At 38.5% G+C, this 25,341-nt stretch overlaps 1 protein-coding gene across 1 annotated transcript in view; it reads right to left on the bottom strand.

Annotated features, from left to right (window-relative positions):
• Positions 1 to 25,341, bottom strand: part of ARSB (arylsulfatase B) — a 67,981-nt gene that overhangs the window by 7,813 nt on the left and 34,827 nt on the right. The window contains exon 6 of the mRNA XM_074931960.1: positions 15,950 to 16,020. Within this exon, the coding sequence (XP_074788061.1) occupies positions 15,950 to 16,020 (71 nt within the window). The remainder of the gene's footprint in view (positions 1 to 15,949; positions 16,021 to 25,341) is intronic.

Below are 25,341 nucleotides of genomic sequence, written 5' to 3'. Positions count from 1 at the left end.
AAAAGATAAATATGTGGAAATATTTTTCTTAAGAGTATATTCATTTAACCTTCACTATCTAATTTTTAATCATAAAAAGGAAGAAAAACTACAGATTTTCAGTTGAGATTTTACAAAGGGAACATATGGGGAATACATATTCTATATCTATATATGATATTCGCATAGATCTAATAAGCATAGATCAATTACTCTTCTCATTCCTCTAGCTCTTCTTCTTTCTTTCAGTGAGACCAACTCAAGCTATTGGTAGAGACCTAAAATGTTGAGATACAAATAGACAGTACATCTAAAAATAAAATGTGCCTTCAGTCTATGATTAAGATGATGAAAATGATCTATGTTGAGAAGAAGTTTTCTTGGTTGGCAGAGATCAAAGAGCACACAGTTCTCTCTAACATGCTATTTAAACCACAAAATTTAAAGGGTCCAAAACAATACTGCTTGAAGCATGCTGTATTTCTGGCCACTGTGGTCTGCAATACTAGTGTGCAGAGAGGCAATGTTGGGTACTGGAGAGCAATTTCAGAGAAAGACAAAAGAATGTTAATTTATTAATTATTTGGGAGATAGAGACCTGCCCAAAGAGTTAATCTAAACAGCCTATGTGAGTGTCAGATTGACTATGCCTCTACAATTTTCCAGTGTCCCACACAGTAACAAAAACATGCTTTTATAAGCAGCTACATATAATCAGTGCCCTTTACATTCAACACAAGCAAATGAACCTTCTACCTTGGTTTCTTCATAAGTAAAACAAGGACATGAGAAGTTATCTACCTTTTGCAGTATATTTCCCAAAGGGAAAATTTAAAAATATCAGCATTCTCTATAGTTAAACTTCTATTTATGATAATACAATGTAGGAATAGATTCAGTCATATGACAGGGAAAATACAATCACAAAAAGTTCCAAGCTTAATGACAACCTCCTTGATGGAAAAGACTGAAAAGCATGCATTAAGAAAAGCCACAAAACTCAGGGTGAATTAACATTTCAGATGGCTCACATTTTTCCCAGTGAAAATTAGAAACACATCTGAAACAAATAATAAACAGGTGCTACTGCTTTGCAGGTGTAAAGTACATTTATGAGCTTTCAGCCAAAGGAGGAATATCACCAACATTTCCAGCAACACAAGTGTATGTCTACATTACACAACCTGAATGTCTAGTTTGATACCTTGCAGTTTACAATGTATACTGCACAAATGGATTCCCCAGATACTCTCTTAATAACTAAAAATTCTCTATGTAGTTCTCAAGACTTCTGTTTCAGTATAAATCTTGTCTTACTATGCAACATCCCCTATCACTTATTTGGTTAATCCACTCTGATATTTAAATAATATTTAACACATAAATAATGTTTAATACATAACAGGATCCACACAGAACAGAAGTTTATTCCTTCTATCAGATGGCCATCTAGGCCAAGAAACAAAGCAACCATGGGACAAGAGGTAAGATCCCCAAGTGGACAGAAAAGTATGCAATTAAATGGGAAACAAAAAAAGTTTTGATTTCACACTGGAGAGTCTACCATTGGATTCCTAAAGGAACTTGTTCTGGGACCCATATTGTTGAACGTATTCCAAATGACCTCCAAAAAGGGACTGAACAGTGAGATTACAAAGTCTGTGGAGGATGATGATGATAAGTTATTTAAAATTGACTGTAAAGAATGACAGAAGGCCCTTATAAGACTGTGTGAGTAGGCATTAAAACAGGCAATGGTATTTAACATAAATACAGGTAAAGTGATACATGTATGAAGTAATAATCCTGAATTCACACATAAAAACAACGACCTGCATGTCACCCATAATTGTCCAAGAGTAAAAACCTGGGATCATGACAGATCGAGCTAATGCTTTTTCAGAATTATGTCAGCACTGGTCAATGAGTGCAATAAATTATTAGAAAAGGACTTATGAACAAAGCAACAACCTCTATGCAACTGGAAACCTGTGGTCTGGCCTTCCCATTTCAAAAAGAACACAGTACAACTGAAAAGGTTCAGAAACCAGTTGCAAAGTTGGGTGACATGCAATCCCTCATGATTATAATCTTCTGCTAGAGGTACATTCTGTCTAATTAAATTTGTATGTTCTTTGGAACTCCAAGGACCAGGCTGCTTCCATCCCCTGCGTGACCAAATGGTCCCATTTTGTGTGATGTTGAGCCAAATCCAATCAAATAATCAAAACCTTACTGTTTTAATTGACAAGGGACATATCACCGTAACACAGAGTTTGAGTGCTTTCCACTCAGACCTCATGAAGTATCTTGAGTGAAACCACATCACCTTGGGAGTCGATAGTATATTCAGTGCAACTACAGTCTCTACCTGACCTGAATAGACATCACCTAGAATGCGGAACAGCACTACTGTACTGCACATACCCACAGTGAGAAAAATTCAAACATACTAAAACACTGGATGAGACAAATTCTTTACTCAGGAAATGCATCATCTGCTTTTGCTAGTAACAGTCATATTCCAACTGGACTAGATTACATTCTCTGAATAAATATAATCTTGGCTACAACCTCAAATCCAATCACATGCCATTTTTTTTCAATCACCAAAGATGTTTCATGGAAAACCTCCACATTATTCTATCACTCTGTAAAATCTTCTTTTAATAATATCTCAGCCTGTTGCTATCAGAACAGCTAGAACACCTCTCTTTGCTGCTGGTCCCCTGACGCCCTTACCCCTGTGTGATAAAAGAGGTTTCATTTTGTCAGTAGGCACCACATAAACCACAATTGTCACTAAGGCAGTGTTGCAATGAAGTTCTGCTTGTTTGCAAAGACTCTTCAGAGGATCACTGAGAGGGCTCACGTTTTCAGACATATCTCTGCTAAAGGAGGCTGGAGAGACACATACAGAGATACAGGTGTGACAAGAGGCACCCATCATGGGATTCTGTCAGTTATGCCCTCAGTGCAATGAACACCGCCATAACAAGGTTGCTTCTCACAAGAAACTACTGAACCTCAGAAACTAGTGGTTGCAGGAAGGCCACTTTAGGGAACGAAAACTGTCATTCCATGAAGGTAGGCTCTCAAAAGGCTGCGACACTTAGCAATGAGAAGTCTCAAGGGGATAAATGTACAATTTAAAAATGTTTAAGTCTGCAGAGATTACACTCTAAAACATTATGAGTGATTCAAAGTTTCTTTACTTTGTAAAAATGTTTTTATTACAGAGGAGTGAACATTGTATGTCATGGAGTAGAATTCTGCTTAATAGTTGAACCAAACACCGGGAAAAAACCACTCAGCCTTCTTTCACTAGAACTTAAAAGCAATAAACAATAACCAGTATCATTTTCATAGTAAGGCAATGCATATGCCACCCTGCCTCTTCTGATCTGATTAGTAGTCTATTAAAACTACAGAGGAGATCCCCAGACAGAAGTCTGGGACTGATGAACCAAAACCCACTTATATATGAAACCCGAACAGAAAGAGTATTTTCTAGTATGTTCATTATCATCTTTAAAATCAACACACTATTTTAATCATCCAAGAAATCTGTGTTGTATTCACCAGCATTTATATATTGTCAGAAAAATGGTATCATTCTCGTACTGTTTCCATTAAAATAAAACACAGCTTTTGCACATGACAGCTTCTGTTCTAATGTAGATCATTTGACTCTATCATCAGGATCTAATCATTTATTTACATGATGCCCATTAAACAAAAAAGAAAGAAAACGCAAGAAGTTCAAAAATCACAGGTGATTACTGTGGAGTGTTAATAGACACTCCACACTTCTTTGAATCACCTTAGCCTGCTTTTGTGCTACCATAGCAGAAGCAGTAGGTAAAAAACCACAGGATTTCTCAAATATTATGGAACTCCATATAAAAATTATTCTCCTGAAAGCAGTCTTCAACCTCCCAGAAATCTCACCATACGCATGCATGCAACACCTGCATGATTGGCAGGCTCACTGACCCTTGCTAACACTCAACTGTGGAATAGGTCTGTTAGGGCTTGAAAAAACCCACACTGAAATGAATGGGAACGTTTCCATTAATTCCAGGGGCCTCTGGTTCAGACTAGTTAAACATCAGTAGTAACAAACAAGGAATTTATACCCTACCAACTTCCTTGAATCTAACAAACCTAAGTATAAGTTAAGATTTAGAAACCATTTACGTAAACATATTTCTTGATCTTCCCTGCAGCACTGTAACAGCAGAATAAAGGCAGACTTCAAGTAACAGGCACCCAAACACTTGATTCTTTATACAAGCATGCAGCCAGAAAGGGAAACACAAAGTTAAGAAATTAACTGTAACTTCACTGCAGTAAAACTCAGGAAGCCACTGTATAATTTTTCTTTGTGGTCAGTGCTGCTTCCCACAACCACATCTTCTGAACTTTCCTCCAACAGCATTTTTCCAACTGTCCAATAGTTTCCTCCCTAAAGGAGGAAATTCTCAGGTCACATCGAAAGCCCTAGCCAACTGCATGCTATATAAATTAATGTTTGTCCACTAAAGCAATTAGAAACAGATGCCAATTTGATGCTGAACTTACTTAATTTTCAGTAAACTGAAAATAAAGAAAAGGCTCAGACTAGTTAAATGTTTAACTTACATGCATGTTTAATAAAAATAAAATTAAACTGAAAACTAAGGGTTAATTCATATGAGGATGTAACTGACAAAATGAGACATTTTCTCTCCCTTCCAAAAATCTAGCCCAACCTGGAGATATATTACTGGGCTTGAGAGATCCAAATTCACGCCCTGTGTTACCCTGATTGTTACAAAGGGTTTTGAACTGTGATCTCACATCTTTCAGGAGAGATTTGTTCTCAACAGACAGCATGAAACTCTAGGATGGAAGTTTTCTCCATATTTTCCATTTCACATCATACAATACATACAAATATTTTGAGTGACAACACAGAAGATAAGCCCTGAAATTGATCATGGGATATCCAAATGGGTTTCGGTAATTTCACTTTCCACTCATACCAAATTTGTACTTAAAACTTTTAATTTATATAAGAAAATAAGCAAATTTAGTGGGTACACAATTTGAACTATCTTCTAAATTTTAATTCAATGATCTACATGTTTTTCTAGCATCCACAGATCCAAACTATTCTGTAGGCACAGGATGGTTTCCATTTGCAAGTAGTCTGCTCAACAGTTTGAGTTGCAGGCAGTCTACAAATAAATCCAGATTAGGGACACTATACTATACCATAAAAACCAGAATGGTATGTGGGGAAAAAAAAAATCCAGATTTCCTTCATTATTTCCCATTTTGGAAGTAGCTGGATCTGGAGAGAACAGACAGAATGTGGCAGGAAGGTTTAATGTGGGAATATAAGAACATATAAATACCTTTCAGCATATACCATATCTAGTGAAAGCCATTTTAGTAGTTTGAAAAATGTACTTTTCACACTGTTCAGCTGCACATATAATAAAAGCAGTATGAATCTATGGATTGGGTCAGAAATTACACTGGCTTTCCATTCTATTCAAATTTCTTTGCTTTATGTTTTTGGATTAAACACCAACAATCTTTAAGATAAGAATTTTTTCTTCCTAGATATGAGGAAATAATATATTGAACATGGTTCAAGTTTTTAATATGTACACTAGAACACAATGGTTATAGCATTGAGAGCAAAGTAGTACGTTTTTCATTTCCACTGATGAATATTAAACCTTCCACACACTCTGAAAATCGTGACTGTCTCTAATGTAGTAATATAATCTATGCAGACCCTAAAATCTTAAACCAGTCAGATGAATCAACTACTTACCTGCAAGGTAAGACTACATTTTCTAAGAAAATCTTATTGAGAAATAAAAAGCAAAAGAACAAAAGGCATAGTTAATATTTTTACAATTAGGAGACAGACTTAGACCTTATATATCTTCTATTGATAAAGTCTTGTTAAATGTCTCATTTGTTTGTCAAGGATATGGAAACACATGGCTGTTCTCCATATATTTATAAATAGAATTGGAGAGGAAGGAGTATTTCTCTCCCCTACAGTTACAGAAGCATAAAAAGTCTTAGATGCAAGTAGATGATTTCACAGGCAAAACTATCACTTGCCCATGAACAGAAAAATTTGCACTGTGTTTCACACAGATGCATTAGAAATTTTTAGATGGTGCTGTACTGGAAATTAATTTTTAGCATTTATACAATGGAAACTTCATGACAAAAATTACCTTTTGCTAAACTTGACTCTGTGAAGGATCGGTTTGATCCTCTGCAAATTGTCTTAGGTCTTTACTGGTAACTGCTGAACTTCAGCAAATCTTAGTCAATGTACTGTCAAAATGAAAGTAGAGATATCTTCCACAAAACATAGGAAATTTTTAAAGCTTCCTGATTATAATGGATAATGCTATAATTGTCTAGCCTATTCTTTTCTGGGATATATAGTTGGAAGAAACTTCCTTGTATTTTCTCTGAATTAATTCCTACTTCCATGACTGGGATTTTGGGAAAAGATGGAGACATAGGAAGAGGTGGAGAAACAGGCAGGAGAAAATGTTTTGGATACTTATGGTAAAACTCACAACCACCATCATCCACAATAAAGCCAAATTTAGAGCTTACTGCATGTCTCAGAAAATACACATATTTTAAAGTCTTGCTCAACACTTGCTTTATTAGATTTGTAGCTGTTTTACATCCATTGCCAATTTAGTCTTTCTGAGAGAAAATCTACAGGGAAATACAGAAAAAAATACTCTTTTACTACAGGAGAAGTTAAATATCAAAGTTTCAGTGTCTGACTTTAAAATATGAACACGACTCTGAGCCCAAGCAGATTATTTAGACTGTTTTAAGGGAAGTATATATAGGAGTATCTTGCTCGTGAACAGACTGGTTTTGCATAGACATTGTTTGTTGTATATTAACAAACCTATCATCAGGAGCTATTTAGTGCTTCTTAGACTTTTGACTCCTTATGAAGCACCAAAGACAAAAAATCTCATAGAACTCAAAGCTAAAAGTTACAAGATAGCTTTGAATAGCACTGTCTAATTAAGCAGCATTTTCCGTCTTCATCACTAATACCAGAGTTAAACAAGTTCTTCATGATTATTTCTAGGCCTACTGCATTGCTACGGACCACTGTTGTTACTGATTGTCTGTACTACAGAAGACAGACAAGTCTTCTCCCTACCCGAGTGAAAATGTTTTTTGAAAAGGCTCAAAGAGCACCTTCTTCCATCTACACTTTTACTTCCTTACACAGATAAAGTCGATTCATTTTTGCTTTCCTTCTCATTCTTTTAAAGCAAATAGTTTTTCTTTCATGCTTATAACCAATAGAATAAACAAAATATTCTACAGTGTTTCTAAATGATAGCTCAATAGTCAGTCGTAGCCCTTCAAAAATGAAGATTTTTCCATTTTAGTTATTCTGTATGATCTTTGTCTTTGCTCATCCTTACTTATATGGTATTTTTTTAAGTTGCACATGTGCTTGTAGGTCCAATGCCTTAATTAACATAATAGTCTATGAAAATGTGCCAGAAGGAAAGGTAAGCTTACTACAGTCACGCTGAAATGCAGATGGCTCTGTGGGTTAACAAGACCTTTGCATATATGTACTTTTAACTATCTATCTTTTTTTGAACTATGATGTATAGAGCAATTATTTCACCTCAACAAGGAAACTGGAAATGTCAAGGGCTCTTCCAGCCTGTAGTGTGACCATGAATAATTGAAGAAATAAGGGGTTTGCTACTTCACTGAGGAGAGACATTTTGTGACCTTTTGCTGCTTTATGGCAATAATGAGTTTTCTAAAAAACTCTGAGTCTTTCTGTTACTTTGTTACAATAAAAACATTTGAGTAATAGCTGTGACCTTAACCTTGGAAGAATGAATAGAATACTGATCTCCAAGAAACAGATAAGACCTGAGACTGTATAACTTCCTACCTTTACGCTGATGTAACCGACTCACCCAGAGAAGCTCACCTACCTTAATTCACTTAGTTGAATGCTGTGAACATATAAATCCACTACTACCCCTTCTGTTTTCAGTTTTCTCATACTAATGTTTGATTCCAAAGGAAAGATTTATACTAGAGTATCAAACTCGGTCTCCTACCTTTCAAAATGCATAATCTTCTTAATTTCAACAAAGCATACAAAATTACTCTTGTTCTTCTTTCAAAGCATTCACCTTGATTTTACAACAGATTATATCTTTACAAAAAAACACACCACACAAACAATCGACTAAAATCTAGTATTAGTCATGGCAGGAAAATATCCCCATGAACATCAACAGGGCAAAGCATTTATCCAGATTATTACTAAATAAGAACAAACATTAATACAGTCTACAAGGTCAAACCACAAAATGAGAGATAGTATAAGAAAATGCTCAACTTTTGATGGAAAAATAAGAAAAAAAGATCTTTTTTTTTTTTTTCCCAGAAAACAGATTTGAACCGAATGGAATAGTACTTATGAATTATTGAAGACATCAAAAGTCATGCGGAGATGGTCTTATACATGAAATACCAAGACCCCACTTGCATCGCTGTTGTTCAAGGTAAAGAGATCTGAGCAGTGTATAACCTGAGTCTAATATCCTTTGCACAATTAAAACTTTACAGGTTTATAGCACAGAGATATCTCATTTAAAAAATGTAATCTAACATTCATGTCAAGACTAGCATAAAAATATAAAATGTTAGTGTTATGTTCAAATAGGTATTGTATATTATGAAGCATAAAAAATAAGTAGTACTGAGGGATTTCTGAATTCCAGTCATGATACTGGCATTAGACACTTTATCAAGTGACTTAACATTTCTAAATTCTAAAATAGATTATCTACATCCCAAAGGAAACATGGGAATTAATATTTATGAGACCCACCAAACGTGCAATCCCTGTACACTTAGTATTGAATACTGCAGTGATGGATGGTTCACACCGAGATGCGGGAGGGCTAAAAGCCAACACAATGTACAACCACTGTCCAAACTTCCCATCAGCAAGAGCTACACCCCAGAAACTTCATATAGCCAACAGCCAAAAACCCACCACCACTTATCTCTGACATGAATGACAGCAGAGCTGGCTCGAACACTGGTCTCCCATTAGGGAGTGAAGCTGAGCTCTGCCCAAAACTGCCAGACCAGCATGAAAAGCACTGCATGAAGTGGCTGAGGGCCATGCTCAGGGTCATGTTGGCAGCTCCTGCCTTATAAACTTACAGGGGGTCACTGGAATCTATGATTTTCTTGTAATGAAAAGATGACAGAGTCCAGATAGTCAGCAAGCATATGTATAATTTTGCAGAGAAATGGAAATTCAGAGGAGCAAAGAATGTATGTGTCTTTTCTCCCATTCTTCACATTCTCCAATTCCAGCTATTGCTATGTAAGCTCAGTCAGCTAACCATGCTGGTCACCTTTCTGCACACCTTTGACACTGAGAGTGGATTCTGGGTCTTAGCCTGGCACAGAGATGGAGTATATTTATCCCATTCAAAGCCACATAACATATTCATGCATACCTATCCCTTCTGCTGCTACTGAGTAACTCCATTAACAGAGATTATTTTTTCACTTTTTTTTTTTTTAATACTTCTAAGCCAGCTACATAATTCTAAACTTGCTATATCACCAGTAATAAAACTGAGGAAGAAATCACTTCTGGGGAGCAGCCTCAGACATCATCTTTAACCTGGACAATATAAGTAATAAATGAAATCTAAAGGAGCCTAGAGTGTGTATTCCTTAAACAAGATGAATCATTTTTGTATATGTACAGATATAATACATAAAGCTACAGCCATTATAATGCAATTTTAATGGCCATGAATGATACATCAGTTCCAGAACTGTTTTCTCTATTGTAATATATCATATATTCATTCTGCATATAGCAGACCTAGTCCTTTATAAACAATCATTTATTTTGGCAATTAATAGTGCAATATATGAGCTAATGCCTTTTTTCAAATGTCAAGGAGAGCAGTGTAAAGTTTGATTAATCTTGCTCAAGGCAAATAAAAGTTTGGAGAAAAATCACAAAATGTCTTTACAAGTTCTCTGTCTTGGATGTGTGCTTCTATGAATAGATATCTTCAAAATAAATTGACTACAATTAGCAGTCTACAATTTTATTATGCCTTTGAAATTTTAGTTTTTGGTTAAGTCTGGAACTTTAAATGAAGGTAAAAGTTTTTTCAGCCTAAAACAACCCCACCCAGCAACATATGTATTTTGAATACATCTTTAATTTAAAGAAATTAAAATTCTTTTTGAAGATAAAGTGATGCTACACGTGTAGTCTACAAGATCATGTGAAAGTCACTAAATTCATTAATAAATTTAGCAAGTGGAATTAAAAAATAATACAGTGTGTACTGACAGATTTTGATTAACAACTCTGAATTAAAGGGTATATTTCCTTTCACCATGTCATTTAGTCCCGATTCTCAAACTAAAATTGCCTTCTGTGGGATATAAAGTTTCAATACTGCTTCAAGACAGACCATCTAGCAATGACTGTGTGGTCAGAAATATGTTTGGTTTAGCAGTTAGGGGAATTTAGACTTAAATCCAGTTGGTTTTTAATTCAGCTGAATCACCAAAACTTGATGAAATGCCATAAGGCTGTCTAAAAGAAAACAGATCTTTCACAAATGGAAGAGCTGATGTCACCCACACAGCTGCCAAACCATCAACAACTTGACTTTTCTTTTTTAAAGACAAAGTCACAAAAATTGGGCAAAACAATTTTGTTTCTTTTTCCTTCCAACACATGTAAATCAGATTTTTGGTCTATGAAACTTTTAAGTTACTGTATGCATTTTATATGCACTTTCTTAAGCTATACATTACAGAGAAAATGATACTCTGTTTCAACATAATTTTAGCTTTCTGTTTTTAGTTCTCCTATTTTACTACCAAACTCTTAAAATTAACAGAAAATGGAAGACAGTAGATCTTTCATACCAACATCCTGCTTTTTTTATGTAATTGCAAACTCTCTGATAAATTACAAATCTACACTGAGATCCAACAATTGAGACATATATTCATCACTTTTGAAAATAACCAACAGGGTGATGAAGAAACAACCAGAAAGACAAAAGTGATGGCTTTTAGCAAGGAGGGTGAGGAGCAACAAACTCTGAGGAGCCTGGGTCCAGCTCCATCTGCAGAGTTCACCAGACTGGTTTAGCATGAGGTCCAACCAGTGTGATTCTCCACTCCTTTCCCCTGGGGCTCTGGCTCCAGGAGCAGCCAGAGAGAACATGGAGGGTTGGCTCTCCCTCTACCTCCCCACTTCCAACCTCAGGGCCCTCCTCACCCCTGCCTCGTGCTGCCTCCGGCATCCATCAGTCCATTCAATGAGCAGATTCAACTTACGTGACAGAGTAAAACCAAGCCAGCAAGTTGGATCAGTCCATGGAGGTATCTAAGAAGTGCCAGCATGGATGCAAAGTAAGCATCAGGAGTAAGCAGCTGGTAATGGGGAGGGGAGGAAGTGAAGCACATACCCAGCAGAAACTTACTGGATCACTTCATCACATATGGAAGAGAAACCTCAGGGTTTAATTTCAGAGACAACAGAATCAGTCTCACGTTTCCCCCGAAATTCCTTCTAGTCCCATCCTTTGTGCCAGAATGATCACTTGATTATCTAACACACATCCAAAGAAATTTTTTAAAAAATGGGTTATTAAATTCTGAACCAATATCCTGACCTGGCTCATAGCCTGGCTCTGTGAGTGGTTTTGGCGACCTGCGAGAGAGGGGAGTGATGGTGAGGCACTGTGGGAGGCAGGATTTCCTCTATGGTAGCAGAAGCAACTCACACCAGCTTAAACTCCATGAAACTACTGCCTCTGGCTGAAGCTCCCTTGTGGCCTGAGCTGATCTTAGCTGCTGGGTCCTGTGGCCAGTCCCCCCATTGGCCACCAACCACAGACTCCCAAACCGCTCCCAGTCATATAGCTATAGGACAAGTTGATTCAGCTGGCTCATGTGGTAGAAACCTTCCCTACTCTTTCCCCCTGCCACCCAGAGTAGTCTGAAAGCTGATAAGGCAGAACACTCATCTTGTTACCATGTGATTTCCAGAGGGAGGAAAGGATGGGAGAAAGGGAGAGGACAGGCTGGTAATCAGCAATAGCTCACCATCAAACACTGCAACCCACTCCCTCCTCATCCCAGTTTTTGGAGATTACACCCTGTTTTTTCGCTCCACTGACTCCTCCATTACACCACCACAATTGTTGTAGGTCTGCACTGCAAACCAGATCAAGTTCATTAAGAGAAAAGATTGTTTTTAACCCTGACCTCTCCACTGGGCTGCCACAGGTCAGAGGGAGCCTGCAGGCAAAGTTTGCCGTTACAGACAGGGACCTTGTTAATAGCACTGAAGATGACAAATGAGAAATTACAGTCTGAAACACTGCAATATGTTTCAGACCACTGGAAAGGTTTATATTTGAATGAAGAAAGTCTGCCCTCTGAGAGAGGCCAATTACTTGAAAGTGAAATAAGACCTGTCAGCATGTTTTTTGTAAGATAAAACTGCAGACAAACTAGTTCACAGTGTCTTCCCTCTTATACTGTTTAGTATTAACAATAGGAGAGAAGTACAGTACTTTGACACAAGACTACTGCAGAGCTATAGTATTTACCACTGAACATGAGCTTCTGAAAAAGGGTAAGTAGATGATGATCAGTAGATTCATCAGATCTGCTGGAGTAACCCTGGCTGGTGCTTAGAGCTCAAAAACCAGTACTCAGTCTGAGAACTTGAAAAGCTGTATGATGCTACCCCACAAGCGGTAAAGACGCAGGTCAAGGTCAGTTCTAACAGACCACAGCAGCAAAGATGTAGTTAGCACTGTAATCAAGACAGCACATCCTACCTTTAAGTTAACATTCTGCTGAATACTTGGCTGTAACCGTTAAATTTACACTAAATAAATTAATGTATTTTGCATAAGTTTCCCCCTAAGAAATGCTCATTTTGATGTAAAAAATCTGAACAGAACAAACCTTACCTACTTCGGTAAAAAAAAAAAAATCAGTGAATTGCATGAGACATCCCACCATTCATGCTACTTAAAATACACAGTACTAGTTCATTCAGACACAGATGAAGATAAATAAAAATATTATGTTGAACGAATGCAAACGCATTCAAGAGTTCAGGAGCACTGAACCTGCATTGAATACAACAATCACTTAATGCCTATGTATGCACAACTACAACAGTACAGTGTCTTCCTTAATAATAATGTGCTCAGAACTCCCAATTATCCACAACATCCTAGAAGTTTTTCTGGTTATGTCTAACAGTACCTTAAAATTTAATTTCCTCTTTGCTCCTTGACAGTACTCTGCAACCCAAAAGATCTGGCTAATCTCCCAGTCATTATTTTACTTTGTAATTCAATTTCTACGAAAAAGAAAGTATTGGTGTAATTATGAATATTTCAACTGACACAAGTTGATTTAGGTAATGTGCTTTTTTAAGCAGACTACGACAAGGGAAAGATGGGCATAAAGAAGGCCAAAGACTACAGAGGAGGTGAGAAAGAACCCAGCAAAACATATATTTTAGCACTGTAGACAGAAGAGTACTCTTAGAACAGTTAGGACAAAGAAACAATTAACAGTCAAGGAAAGAGTAAGAGTCCAGAGTGAGACAAAATTTATCCCTTTGGTGACAGGAATAATGTATGGACAGTTTAGTTTAAGATGCTTTTTTTAAAAACATGAAGGGAGCCATGATCGTTGAAAATTTGAAAGTACTTGCATATTCCAAGCTTTGTGTCTCCCTAATTTATCCATATCAACATCATCTATATTAATTCTGAACTTAGTACTCAATTTGCAAAAACGAAAAACAGACACTAAGTAGAAATCAGCTGAGTTACATATATATACAGTTACTCCTAATAAATTGCTAAGTAGAAATTTTAATCCTTATATGACAAAGCATAATTTCACTAGCTGGGTCAAAAACAAAATCAAAAATATTAAAACGATTCATTCTGCAAAGCACAAAACCATTCCAACTTCCAGTTAATTTATAAGAAATTGAGCACGTTATGACAATAGATGAAGTACTAAGAAAGCTGGATTTCTTGTCGCCAACAGTGGACTATAAATTAACATGTTCTGTTGCATTAGAAATAGTACGTTAATTAGAAGAACAGTGATCTGAAAAAGCACAGTCTAATGTATATTTTGTCATGTAAAACAGTGATACATCTTGTCAAACCTATCAGAAATACAATTACTTACTCTCAAATCCTTTAAGAATGGTATTATAAAATCAAAACTAGGAAAAATGTAAGGTATACTGATTTAGAGGTCAACTCTACCTGTTCCTGATCAAAAGTGCTATTAAGGGAGAACGCAAAACAAGTGGCACAAAGTAACTTGCCAGAATTATAGCCCTTCGCTGAGAAGAGACAGGGAAATCCTCTATGGAGCATAAAGACATGTGGGTGAAGAGCTATGTTTTTGTTTTTAATGACTGCAGTCTTGAAAGGTACGTAAAAACATTGTCAATTTACAGGTATGCATACCCCCTGCACTGTTCATGATGCTTGAAAGTCATATCTCATCCAGCATAAAAGTACCATTTACATCTTCTGCTCACCTGCCCTGCTCCCTGCCCACATCTCACACAATGCACACAAAAAGTAAAGACATGCTATATGTAGCAGTGAAGTATTACCAGTGTATGGCATCATGGAAGCAATCTAGGGAAGAATTTTCTGAGCTTAGACTCCTGAAAACCTCCTCTGCTCATCCCCCTTCTATTTATATCAGGAGTCTGTCTACTCAAATGTCTCCACTGAGCTCAGCCATGGCAGTTCCCAGAAGGAAAAGATGGTCTCTGAAGTATGCCTGAGAATAGCACATCAGGGCATAATGTCATACAGGAATGCTATGATTCACTGAGCATCCTTTAAATGGATGTTAGAGTAGCCACACCTTAATTCCATCAGTATGTCGGAGTTAATTGCAGGCAGTGCTGTCCAGCCAGCACTAGATAGGCACAATGTTGCTCCTTTTGAGAAAAGCATCACAGAACAAGATGTGCATTGCAGAAAGCCACCTTACCCCTTTTTGTCCCGTTACTACAGCACAATGTGAATCTGTGTGCAGGCAACAGATCACTGTCCCCACTGCATTAGTTTTCCTCTGCCTGGAGTTATTTCTTTATTTAATGAAATACAGAAACACTGTAAAAACACTCAAAAGAACCTGTTCCAATATTCTGTATGAAAAAAATGTCTGCTTGAGGAGTTTGTATTCCTGAGCAAACTAATAATATTGAATCATAAAACAGATGGTGCTTAAAGAGCACTTCATCTGTGACTGAATTGGCAAACTTAAGCTCCAATTCATGTGATTATGGCATTAAAGATCCAATCCACGTGATTATGGAACAAAAGCAATCACAAGGCTTGGAACTTGTCAGCTTCTCACAAACTCAAGTTTTCCATTTGAAAGGTCATATTGTATAGATGTAACGATGCATTAGGGCGAGCAGTTCACTGGGAGCTACCTGCCAACCTGGAGCACTGAAGACTGGGTTTTGTATGGCTTTTTGGCAGCGCACTTCCCCATGCGCTTCAGGCACATGGATGCTCCTCAACATTTCCATGACGCAGAGCACTTTATTCATTACTCAGCAGTGCTCCAGAGCTCTCTGAAACAGGAAGTGCACGTCGGTCACAATTCCGTAAGGACTTAAAGCACCTGGGGGATGATGTTTCTGTACTTTGAAGCTGTTTACTTAAAACAGAAGGCATCTGACTCTATTTTGTTTCACCTAGAAGGAAATATTTCACTTAAGGAAAAGAAGGAGTGTTCGTAAGATAAACTATATGTTTAATAAGACATGCACAATCAATAGCATACTCACATGGGAAGTCATCCACAAACATGGGGTCTATGTTATGCAGCAGTTCCACTCTGGGGGAAGGTCTTCCTTCACTAGGAGAGATTTCAAGACGAAATGTTAATTTCCTTTTAAAGCTCATTAGGATTCTGCATGTTTTATTTTAAGGCTTTTTGTCATCCTAATACAGAATGAGCTCATAACCATAAATGAGCTGCTATCAACTTTAATTTGAATGCTCTTTTCCAGCCTAGTAGCAACAGCTTTTGCCCTTATCAGTCTTCCCTGCCTTCAGTGTGTTCACTGCAATTATTCATAAGTTTACCAAAGCAGGGTTTTACAAAAGTCAACTTTAAAAATCAAATTTTGCCGTGAAAGCTGGCATGGCACTTGCTATGCTCTCTGCATACCTGAATGAGTGCTGAAAGCATTTTGGCTAAGTGCCTCAAAAAACACTAGAGGCATTGGCTATCACTCAAAAAAACCACCTTTGATTTGTAGTTGAGGTCACAAGAATTATTTAGATACTCTGAACATTCTTGTGAGAAAAAAAAAAAAAAATCACCCTTTTTTTCTAGCCATTGGCTACATAGGGATGGTATGGAATGAGCCTCTAAACTTACCCATAAACTTTCTGAATTAAGTAAATCTCAGTCCTAAAAAAAATGAGTAAAAGAAATATAAAGGGTAACACGAGTAGGAAGACATAATTAGAAAAAACCTTGGCTACATCATGACACAATACTATTTTATTATTTCACAGCAAACTGAAACACATCTTTCTAGAAACTTTCAAATAACTTAAATTGTTTTCTTTTCTGTTAAGGTTCTTCACTTAAGACCCAAGGAGTCAACCATGGCCTCTAAACTACTTGACATTAAGAAAAAAAAATCAGGTAGTATCAAACTTAGCGGAAACCTCAGAAATTAATGTTATTTTAATATGTAAAATATATAATTAAACAATATTTGCCTGTAATTTAAAGTTTTCGATAACAACTAATTAAAATGAGTATCATTCTATTCCATTTCTAAACCATTTCTGGATGCTATGCATTTTGACTACAAAATTAACAAGGAGAATTGGATGAAAGATTAAATATGTTCAGATAATACAGTCTTGCAATTAATACAGGTGAAGTACAAGAATTAACCTACAGTGTTAGTAATTCAGTGTATATAAAACTGCCACAAAAATGTTTTTCCCAAAACATGTGTGAAAGCTTAACTCCCTGCCCTCCCCTAGTCTTGATAGCAGTCACACACTTAACTAAGGAATGCCTGGCCTTATTTAACCAAATTTTATCTTGGATTTAATAGACTCATATACTGTCTCTAGGTACTCCATTTACAGCTGTGGTCAAGTGTGCCTTTCGCCATCTGTTCATAGGTAACAGTAACATGAACCAGTTAGCACAAGTTAAACTAGGATGTGAATGACTCTGCAGTAACTTCTTGGGAAGATACTCTTATTTTGCAGTTTCTGAGCTGCTTCTACATTTTTCAGTATCCTTTCAAAAGAAAGCAAACACCAGAGTTATACAAAGTAATCTACCATCAGGGCCAAATACAGAAGAAGTAACTTATTCCCATGTGTTTCTCCTGTTTATATATCTGGTATTCATACAGTACCACAGTAGGTAGAAAGGGAGAACCAAGGATATTCATGCTGTTTGAGCAGACTAGTATTACTATCGTATCATTAAAGGTAATTTCCTTTATGGTTTTTAATCTGGAGGGTGGATACTGTACACTGAACGTGGCTATGAACACTGTTGCACAGCTGGTAGAACACAAAATACAAAGACTTCACCTGCATTAATTTAAGCTTTTCATGCTGCAGTTGTAATTTTTATTGAATCAATTTTTTTCTTGGGATAGAATATTGATATTAATAACTTGGAAATGTGATTTTTATATAATTGTGAGATACACCTCCTGAAGTCTACAGCATTATTTCATTAAGCTCTACAGCACTACTAACTAGTAGTGAACTGCTTGTTCAGTTTGGATGTTACTCCAGTAATGCTGTTGCAAACAACATGGAAGTCTATAACCAGCATGCGTTATTCATAAAACAATAGTCAGAGAAAAGAAGATGGCATTGTACATTGAAGAAAGCAGCTGCCTGACAGAAAAGGGCATCAGGAAGACAGAAACAACGTCCTGGGGAACAAGTAGAGAATTTACACTTGTAGCAGAGTTCTCTTTCCCTGTGCCTAAACTCTGTCCTCCTTCCTATTTACAGAGCTCCATGCTGACCTTAGTCCCTTCCAAAGATACTGTCTCAACTAGAGTCACCTTGGCAGACATTCTGCAAAGCATATTTTACATCAGGAATATGATCTAACAGACAGAATAAGAAAGCAGTAATATTCTCTAGAGAATCCTGCCTTTGTATTTTAGTAGCTTCCAGTGTAACCATAACTTACAATGCTCTAATTTTAGAATATTTATTTTTAGACTCCAATGATACATTACTCCTCTCCCTAAAAATAAGGAACTACTTCTTTTGTCTGGATATTATTCTACATGTCTGACTGACTATTTAATTAAGCAGTTAAAAGGTATTGTTTTCCAAAAAATGTCCTCTGTGTGAGAACATCCTGATGGAAGTGTACAGACTAACTTCAGAGTTGGTACGAGAATCGCTGGTTTATGCTGAGAACATTGCTCTATCTTCTGCTCTGCGAAGTTTTTAAAACATACAGAAAATCTATTACTCTTTAGTGAATGTAAACAAACATCTACATGTGATCTTTCACTTTTTTTTGTTGTTGCTCAATAGGTAGAGGTGTCCTTGGGAAGGAATCCAAGGTTTTTCAGGGTAAATATGTTTACTTTGCACAAAAGCATCCTCAGTGTCACTCAGCAAAACCTGACCCTTTATAACCTTGCCATATATTTTATTTCTTTGGGTCATATCTGTACATGCTTTCCAAAGATAATTATATTTCAAATATGCTGGAAATAAACATTACTCTCAGCTTTAGACTGCTCTTTCTTCAGCTTTAATTTATACCAACACAATGGAAATTTTTTTTCAAATGGGAATTTAATTCCTTAAGTGAATGTAACCATTTGGTACACAAGAATTCAAGTTGATCTTGCCTCATTTACTTCACCCAATCAATTCTGATATTTTCAACATGAAATAAAATTGGAACTTACCCTGCAAAACGTGTAAGTAAAACTTGAAAGACTATGCTTGCTAACAAGCTTTGAAAAAATATTAGTTATTTTATATTAAAGTTATTTTGACTGCAGGGCATCGTTTTGTGACCCTCTGCCAAGGGCACTCATCCCACCCAACCCTGAAGGCAGGCTGGCAGGCACTCCTCTGAGAGCAAAGGCTGCAGCTGTTGCTGGGGTGTCTGCACCATCCACCCCAGCAGTGGCCAATGCCTCTCACTCAGATGGAGCTGCTGAAGGGAGAGGCTGCAGCGCAGACCTCGGACTGCAAGACGGGCCTAGACCTTTCTCCTGGGTCAGGGACAGGCAGCAGGCTGCCTGCTGAAGGTGTGTCAAGCTGGAGGAACTCCTGCAGCAGGCAGCTGAGCTGCAGCAGGCAGTGAGAAGGCCCTGTAGCATCAGGGAGGCTGACAAGGAGTTAGACAGCTGGTTCCAAGCGCCAAACAGCCAAAAACTCTCCCACCAGCACACACGGAGCCAATAATGCAGAAGAATGGAAGCTTGCAAAGGCAAGGACGTGTCAGAGGAAGAGAATTCCCTGGAAGCCTGAGGTTGCAGAACCAATTCACTGCTCTGCAGACTGAAGAGGAAAGACCCATCACATCAGGAGAGATGCTAGAGCTGAGTAAGGCAGCCTGGTCTACTCCCGTGTAACAACCAGTGCAACTAAGAAAAAGCAGTGGGTGATAGTAGTAGGCGACTCTCTTCTAAGAGGTATGGAGGCACCCATATGCTGATTTGATGCACTGTCCAGAGAGGTGTGCTGCTTACTGGGGGCTTGAATCGGACATCACCAAGAGACTACCAATCCTTGTACAGTCCACTGACTATAATCTGCTGCTGTTGTTTAATTTGGACACCAATGATACAGCCAGGAGCAGTCTGAGGAGTATCAAGAAGGATTACAAAGTCCTGGGATCAGCAGTGAGGGACTCTGGAGTGCAGACAGCTTTTTCATCAGTCTTCCTGGTCAAAGGGAAAGGGTTTGAAAGGGCCAGTTGAATCTGTCAAATCAACAAACGGCTACAGGACTGGTGCCACAGCCAGGGGTTCAGCTACTTAGACCACGGGATTCGCTTTAAGAAACCTGGTCTGCTGGGGGCTGATGGGGTCCATCTGTCAGAGAAGGGGAGGAGCCTCTTTGGTCATAGGCTTGCCAAGCCGGTGAAGAGGGCTTTGAACTAAAGTTACCAGCAAAGGGAAACCTTGATCCAACCCACTTGTACCAGTTTGATGGCAGTGTGAGCAATAGATGCCCAGAGACTGCAAAGGGAATATAAGTTAGTGGGAGAGAGCAACACAACGGAATTCCAGACTGTAAGTCAGCTTTATGCTAACTTTAGATGCATGTACGCAAATGCACATAGCATGGGGAACAAACAAAAGGAGTTAGAGATGTGCACACGCCTGCAGAACTATAACCTTATTGGCATCACAGGGACATGGTGAGATGGTTCCTATGACTGCAGTGCTGGAATGGAAGGAGACATGCTTTTTTAAGAAGGACAGACAGGGGAGAAGAGGAGAGGTGTATCCCTCTATTAGTGACCAGTAGGAGCGCATGAAGCTCTGCCTGGAGATGGATGAGAAGCAGACCAAGAGCTTATGAGTCAGGATCAAAGGTGGGGCAGGGACAGGAGGCATTACAGTGTGGGTGTGCAACAGCTCACCTGACCAGGAAGACCAAGCAGATGAGGCCCTCTATAGACAGATAGGAGCAGGCTCATGTTCACAAACCCTGGTCCTCATGGGGACTTCAACCACACCGGTATCTGTTGGAGGGCCAACACAGCAGGGCATAAGCAATCCAAGAGGTTCCTGGAATGTGTTGATAATGATTTCCTTCTCAAAGTGATAGAGCAGCCAACAAGGAAATGTGCTATGCTGGACCTTGTTCTCAACAACAAGGAAGGGTTCATGGGGAGTGTGAAGGTCAAGGGAAGCCTTGGCTGCAGTGACCATGAAATGGCGGATGTCAAGACACTTAGGGCAGTGAGTAGGATGCACAGCAAGCTTGCTACTCTGGACTTCATGAGAGCATGCTTTGGCCCCTTTGGCAGAGTACCATAAGTAAAGCTCCAGAGGGAAGAGGGGCCCAAAAAAGCTGAGTAATATTCAAGGATCACCTCCTCCAAGCTCAGGAGTGATGCCTCCCAACAAGAAGGAAGTCAGGCAAAAATGCCAAGAGGCCTGCATGGATGAACAAGGAGCTACTGGACAAATTCAAACACAAAAATGAAGCCTACAGAGGGTGGAAGCAAAGACAGGGACAAATACAGAGAAACTATTTGAGCTGCCAGGGATCAGGTTAGGAAGACCAAAGCCCTGACAGAGTTATTATCTAGCCAGGAATGTCATGGGCAACAAGAAAACTCTATAGGTATGTTGGTGATAAAAGGAAAACTAAGGAAAATGTGAGCTCTCTCTAGAAGGAAACAGGAGACCTGGTTCCTCTGGATATGGAGAAGGCTGGGGTACTCAAGGACTTTTTTTCCTTCACTGGCAAGGGTTTCAGCCACACTGTCCAAGATGCAGAAGGCAAAGGCGGGGAGTAGAAGAATGAAGAATTGCCCACTTCAGGAGAGGATCAGATTTGAGGCCATCTAAGGAACCTGAAGGGCACAAGTCCATGGGATCTGATGAGATGCATCTGTGGGTCCTGAGAGAACTGGTAGATGAAGTGGCTAAGCCACTATCGATCATATTTGAGGAATTGTGGCAGTTTGGTGAAGTTCCCAGTGACTGGAAATGGGGAAACATAACCCCCATTTTTAAAAAGAAAAAAGGAAGACTTGGGGAACTACAGGCCCATCAGTCTCATCTTTGTGTCCTACAAGATCATGGAGCAGATCCTCCTGGAAAATATGCTAAGGCAAATGGAAAATAAGGAAGTGATTGGTGACAGCCAACATGGCTTCACTAAGGGCAAATCATGCCTGACAAATTTGGTGGCCTTCTACAACAGGGTTACAGCATTGGTGGATAAGGGAAGAGTAACTGACATCATCTGCCTGGACTTGTCCGAAGTATTTGACACTGTCCCGCATGACATTCTTGTCTCTAAATTAAGAAACACGGATTTGATGGATGGACCACTCAGTGCATAAGGAATTCACTGGATGGTCACACTCAAAGAGATGTGTTCAATGGCTCAATGTCCAAGTGGAGAGCAGTGACAAGTGGTGTTCCTCAGGGGTCAGTGTTGGGACAGGTGCTGTTTAACATCTTTGTTGGCAACAAGGACAGTGGGATTGAGTGCACCCTCAGCAAATTTGCCAACAACACCAAGTCAAGTGGTGTGATTGACACGCTGTAAGGAAGGGATGACATTCAGAGGGACCTGGACAGGCTTGAGAGGTGGGCCTGTGCAAACCTCATGAAGTTCAGCAAGGCCAAGTGCAAGGTCCTGCACATGGATCAAGGCAATCCCAAGCACAAATACAGGCTGGGCAATAAATGCATTGAGAGCAGCCCTGTGGGGAAGGACTTGGGGTACTGGTGGATGAAAAACTGAATATGAGTCAGCATTGTGCGCTCACAGCCCAGAAAGCCAACCATACCCTGGGCTGCATCAAGATAAGTGTGGCCAGCAGGCCAAGGGAGGTGATTCTCCCCCTCTATTCTGCTCTCGTGACACCCCATCTGCAGTGCTGTTTTCAGCTCTGGGGCCCCAAACATAAGAAGGACATGGACCTGATGGGGCAGGCCCAGAGGAGGGACACGAGGATGATCAGGGGGCTGGAGCACCTTTCCTATGAGGACAGTCTGAGAGTTGGGGTTGTTCAGCCTGGAGAAGGCTCTGGGGAGACCTTCTATAGTGGTCTTCGAGTACTGAAAGAGGGCTACAGGAAAGCTAGAGAGGAACTTTTTACAAGGGCATGTAGTGATAGGAAAAGGCTTAATGGCTTTCAACTGAAAGAGGGTAGATTTAGATTAGATGTAAGAAATTTAGATTAGATGTAATCAAGAAGTTCTTCACTATGAGGGTGGTGAAGCACTGGAATAGGTTTCCCATAGAAGCCAGGTTGGATCCCAGGAAGGTGTCCCTGCCCATGGCAGGGGGGATGGAACTAGATGATCTTTAAGGTCCCTTCCAACCCAAACCATTCTATGATTATATGATTTTATCCTGAATATCTTAGTGCCTATCATACTGCTTCATGTGCTCTACCATTTGGTTTTCCATTTTTATGTTAATACACAGTAAAATCCTCTTTCTGAGCACAGACAGACTAGATATTCAGTACTGAAAACCAAAATATATCAAAACGATATATCAACCAGGGCAAATTTCTACATAAGGAAAATTATTTCGCCTAGTGTCTCAATTTCAATAGAGTACCAAGCATCTGGAGAACACATGTTTCTTAGAAACACAAATGCCTTTTGAAATACTTGCTTGGAAAAATGCAGTACAGTTTAGATTCCTTAACTAGTTGCATTTTAGTATTTTTATAAAATATATTAGTGATAATATCACTATATTTTCAGAAATAATTTCTAATATGTACATGGTTTTAGAGGTCCCAGCTATATTGTAGTGTTACCTGTGGTAATCTAAGGTATCAGAAAAGCCATCTACTATGATTTACATAGAAGGTTTATACCTGAGATTGGAATGGTCTGATGGATATCTGAAAATGCGTTGGTACAGGGATACTATCCTAAGCTATTTTCAAAAAGAAGTTAGAGACATTAAAGGGAAAGTTAAATTTCATTCCAAAGATACTTAGAGGAAAATGAAGTTTAGGAACTACATGTTCCTGTAGAAAACTTTGGCCTTTCTGCTAAGATTGGTATGAACAGAGAACATCTGGGAAGATCTGTGTGTGGAGACAACAGCATGAACACGCAGCAGCAAAAAGGCTCTCATAACGGCCTGTGTTAATGACATCCAGATTAGCAGGTCATCGAGGCCCCAAAACATCTAGGCCAGTTTCAAAGGACAGGGATATCTGGAGACAAAACAGTGATGGCATCTGGTGACTCATAGAGGTGGGACAGGATAGAGAAGCAGCACCAAAATTGTACATAAAGGCAAGACCAGAACCTGTGCATGGTTGCCAACCTAAGAAGAACCACAGAAGATGCTAGAAGGACTTCATAGCTGGCATCCCTGGACATCTGCATGGTCCTAATATACGGCTAGGATTAGACCCTGGGCCTAACACCTGGTCACAAGCACCATGGTGCCTGGCTGCCAGACAGAAAGCTTGAAAACCCCTTCCCTGCTGCCTGGCTGCTGGGCAGACTTCTTAGGTAAACACCTTCTGGTGAGGGTGTCAGACTGAGTGCAAGTAAAACCTGCTTTATTTCAGTTTCTATTTTAGGTATAACCACCTTCCTCTTCCTTTAAATCTCTCATCGATACAGTGTTCCTACACTAATAACTAATAGGTCAGCAGATCAATCTGGAAACAGAAGAAAAGCTTTTGACTTCAAAGTCCCTGACAAAGAGCTCTAGTACCGTGCAAACTTTTATCTAAGAAATTCAAACAGTGAGAACAGGAACATTACATTTCCTCAGTTTCATGCATTCAGTGAAAGAAACTTAAAAGTATAGCTAGCTAAAAAGAATGCAAAAGAAGGTATTTTTGTTTACAAGAAACATGGGCTCCTGATATCTTTTCATGTCATTTGCTCCTGACAATTAACTTTTTTCTGGTTCTTCAAGTCAAAATTAAGTAGAGAAGGCATGACATCAACAGTTGGATACAAATGTGGTCTTCAGCACTTCTATTTACTACAAGAACTTAATGAGTGTCATGTTACTTCAATTCCTAATTTGGACTACCAATCATCTTAAAATCATGACAGAAGGTTCATTTTGCTCTAGGATTTCAGAATTTACAATTTCAAAATTTACATCTAATTTCTATATTGTTTATAGCATAAACTATATTAAAATTTATATATCTATATATTGTTATTTTCAGCATTATTTATATTACATAAATATAATATTAATAACACATCCTTTGAATACTGATCATTTATTGACAGATATCAAATACTGGAATGGATCCAATATTTTTGTTACTTCTAAGAGTATCTGCATTGTCTCATATATTCTTTTGAATATATAAATCAAGGTTGCAAATTCATAACTTCTTTCCTTTGGATTACACACATAAGAAACAGTAGGCTCAGGATCAAAGTCCACAAAAAGAATCACAAGAAGCATATGCAGCTATTGGTATTAGACTGTATTGAAAAAATACAGA

Source organism: Athene noctua, chromosome Z (assembly GCF_965140245.1).
Source record: "Athene noctua chromosome Z, bAthNoc1.hap1.1, whole genome shotgun sequence".
NCBI classification, from domain to species: Eukaryota; Metazoa; Chordata; class Aves; order Strigiformes; family Strigidae; genus Athene; species Athene noctua.
Note: the sequence above shows the minus strand (reverse complement) of the source record. Positions and strands in the feature narration are given on the sequence as shown.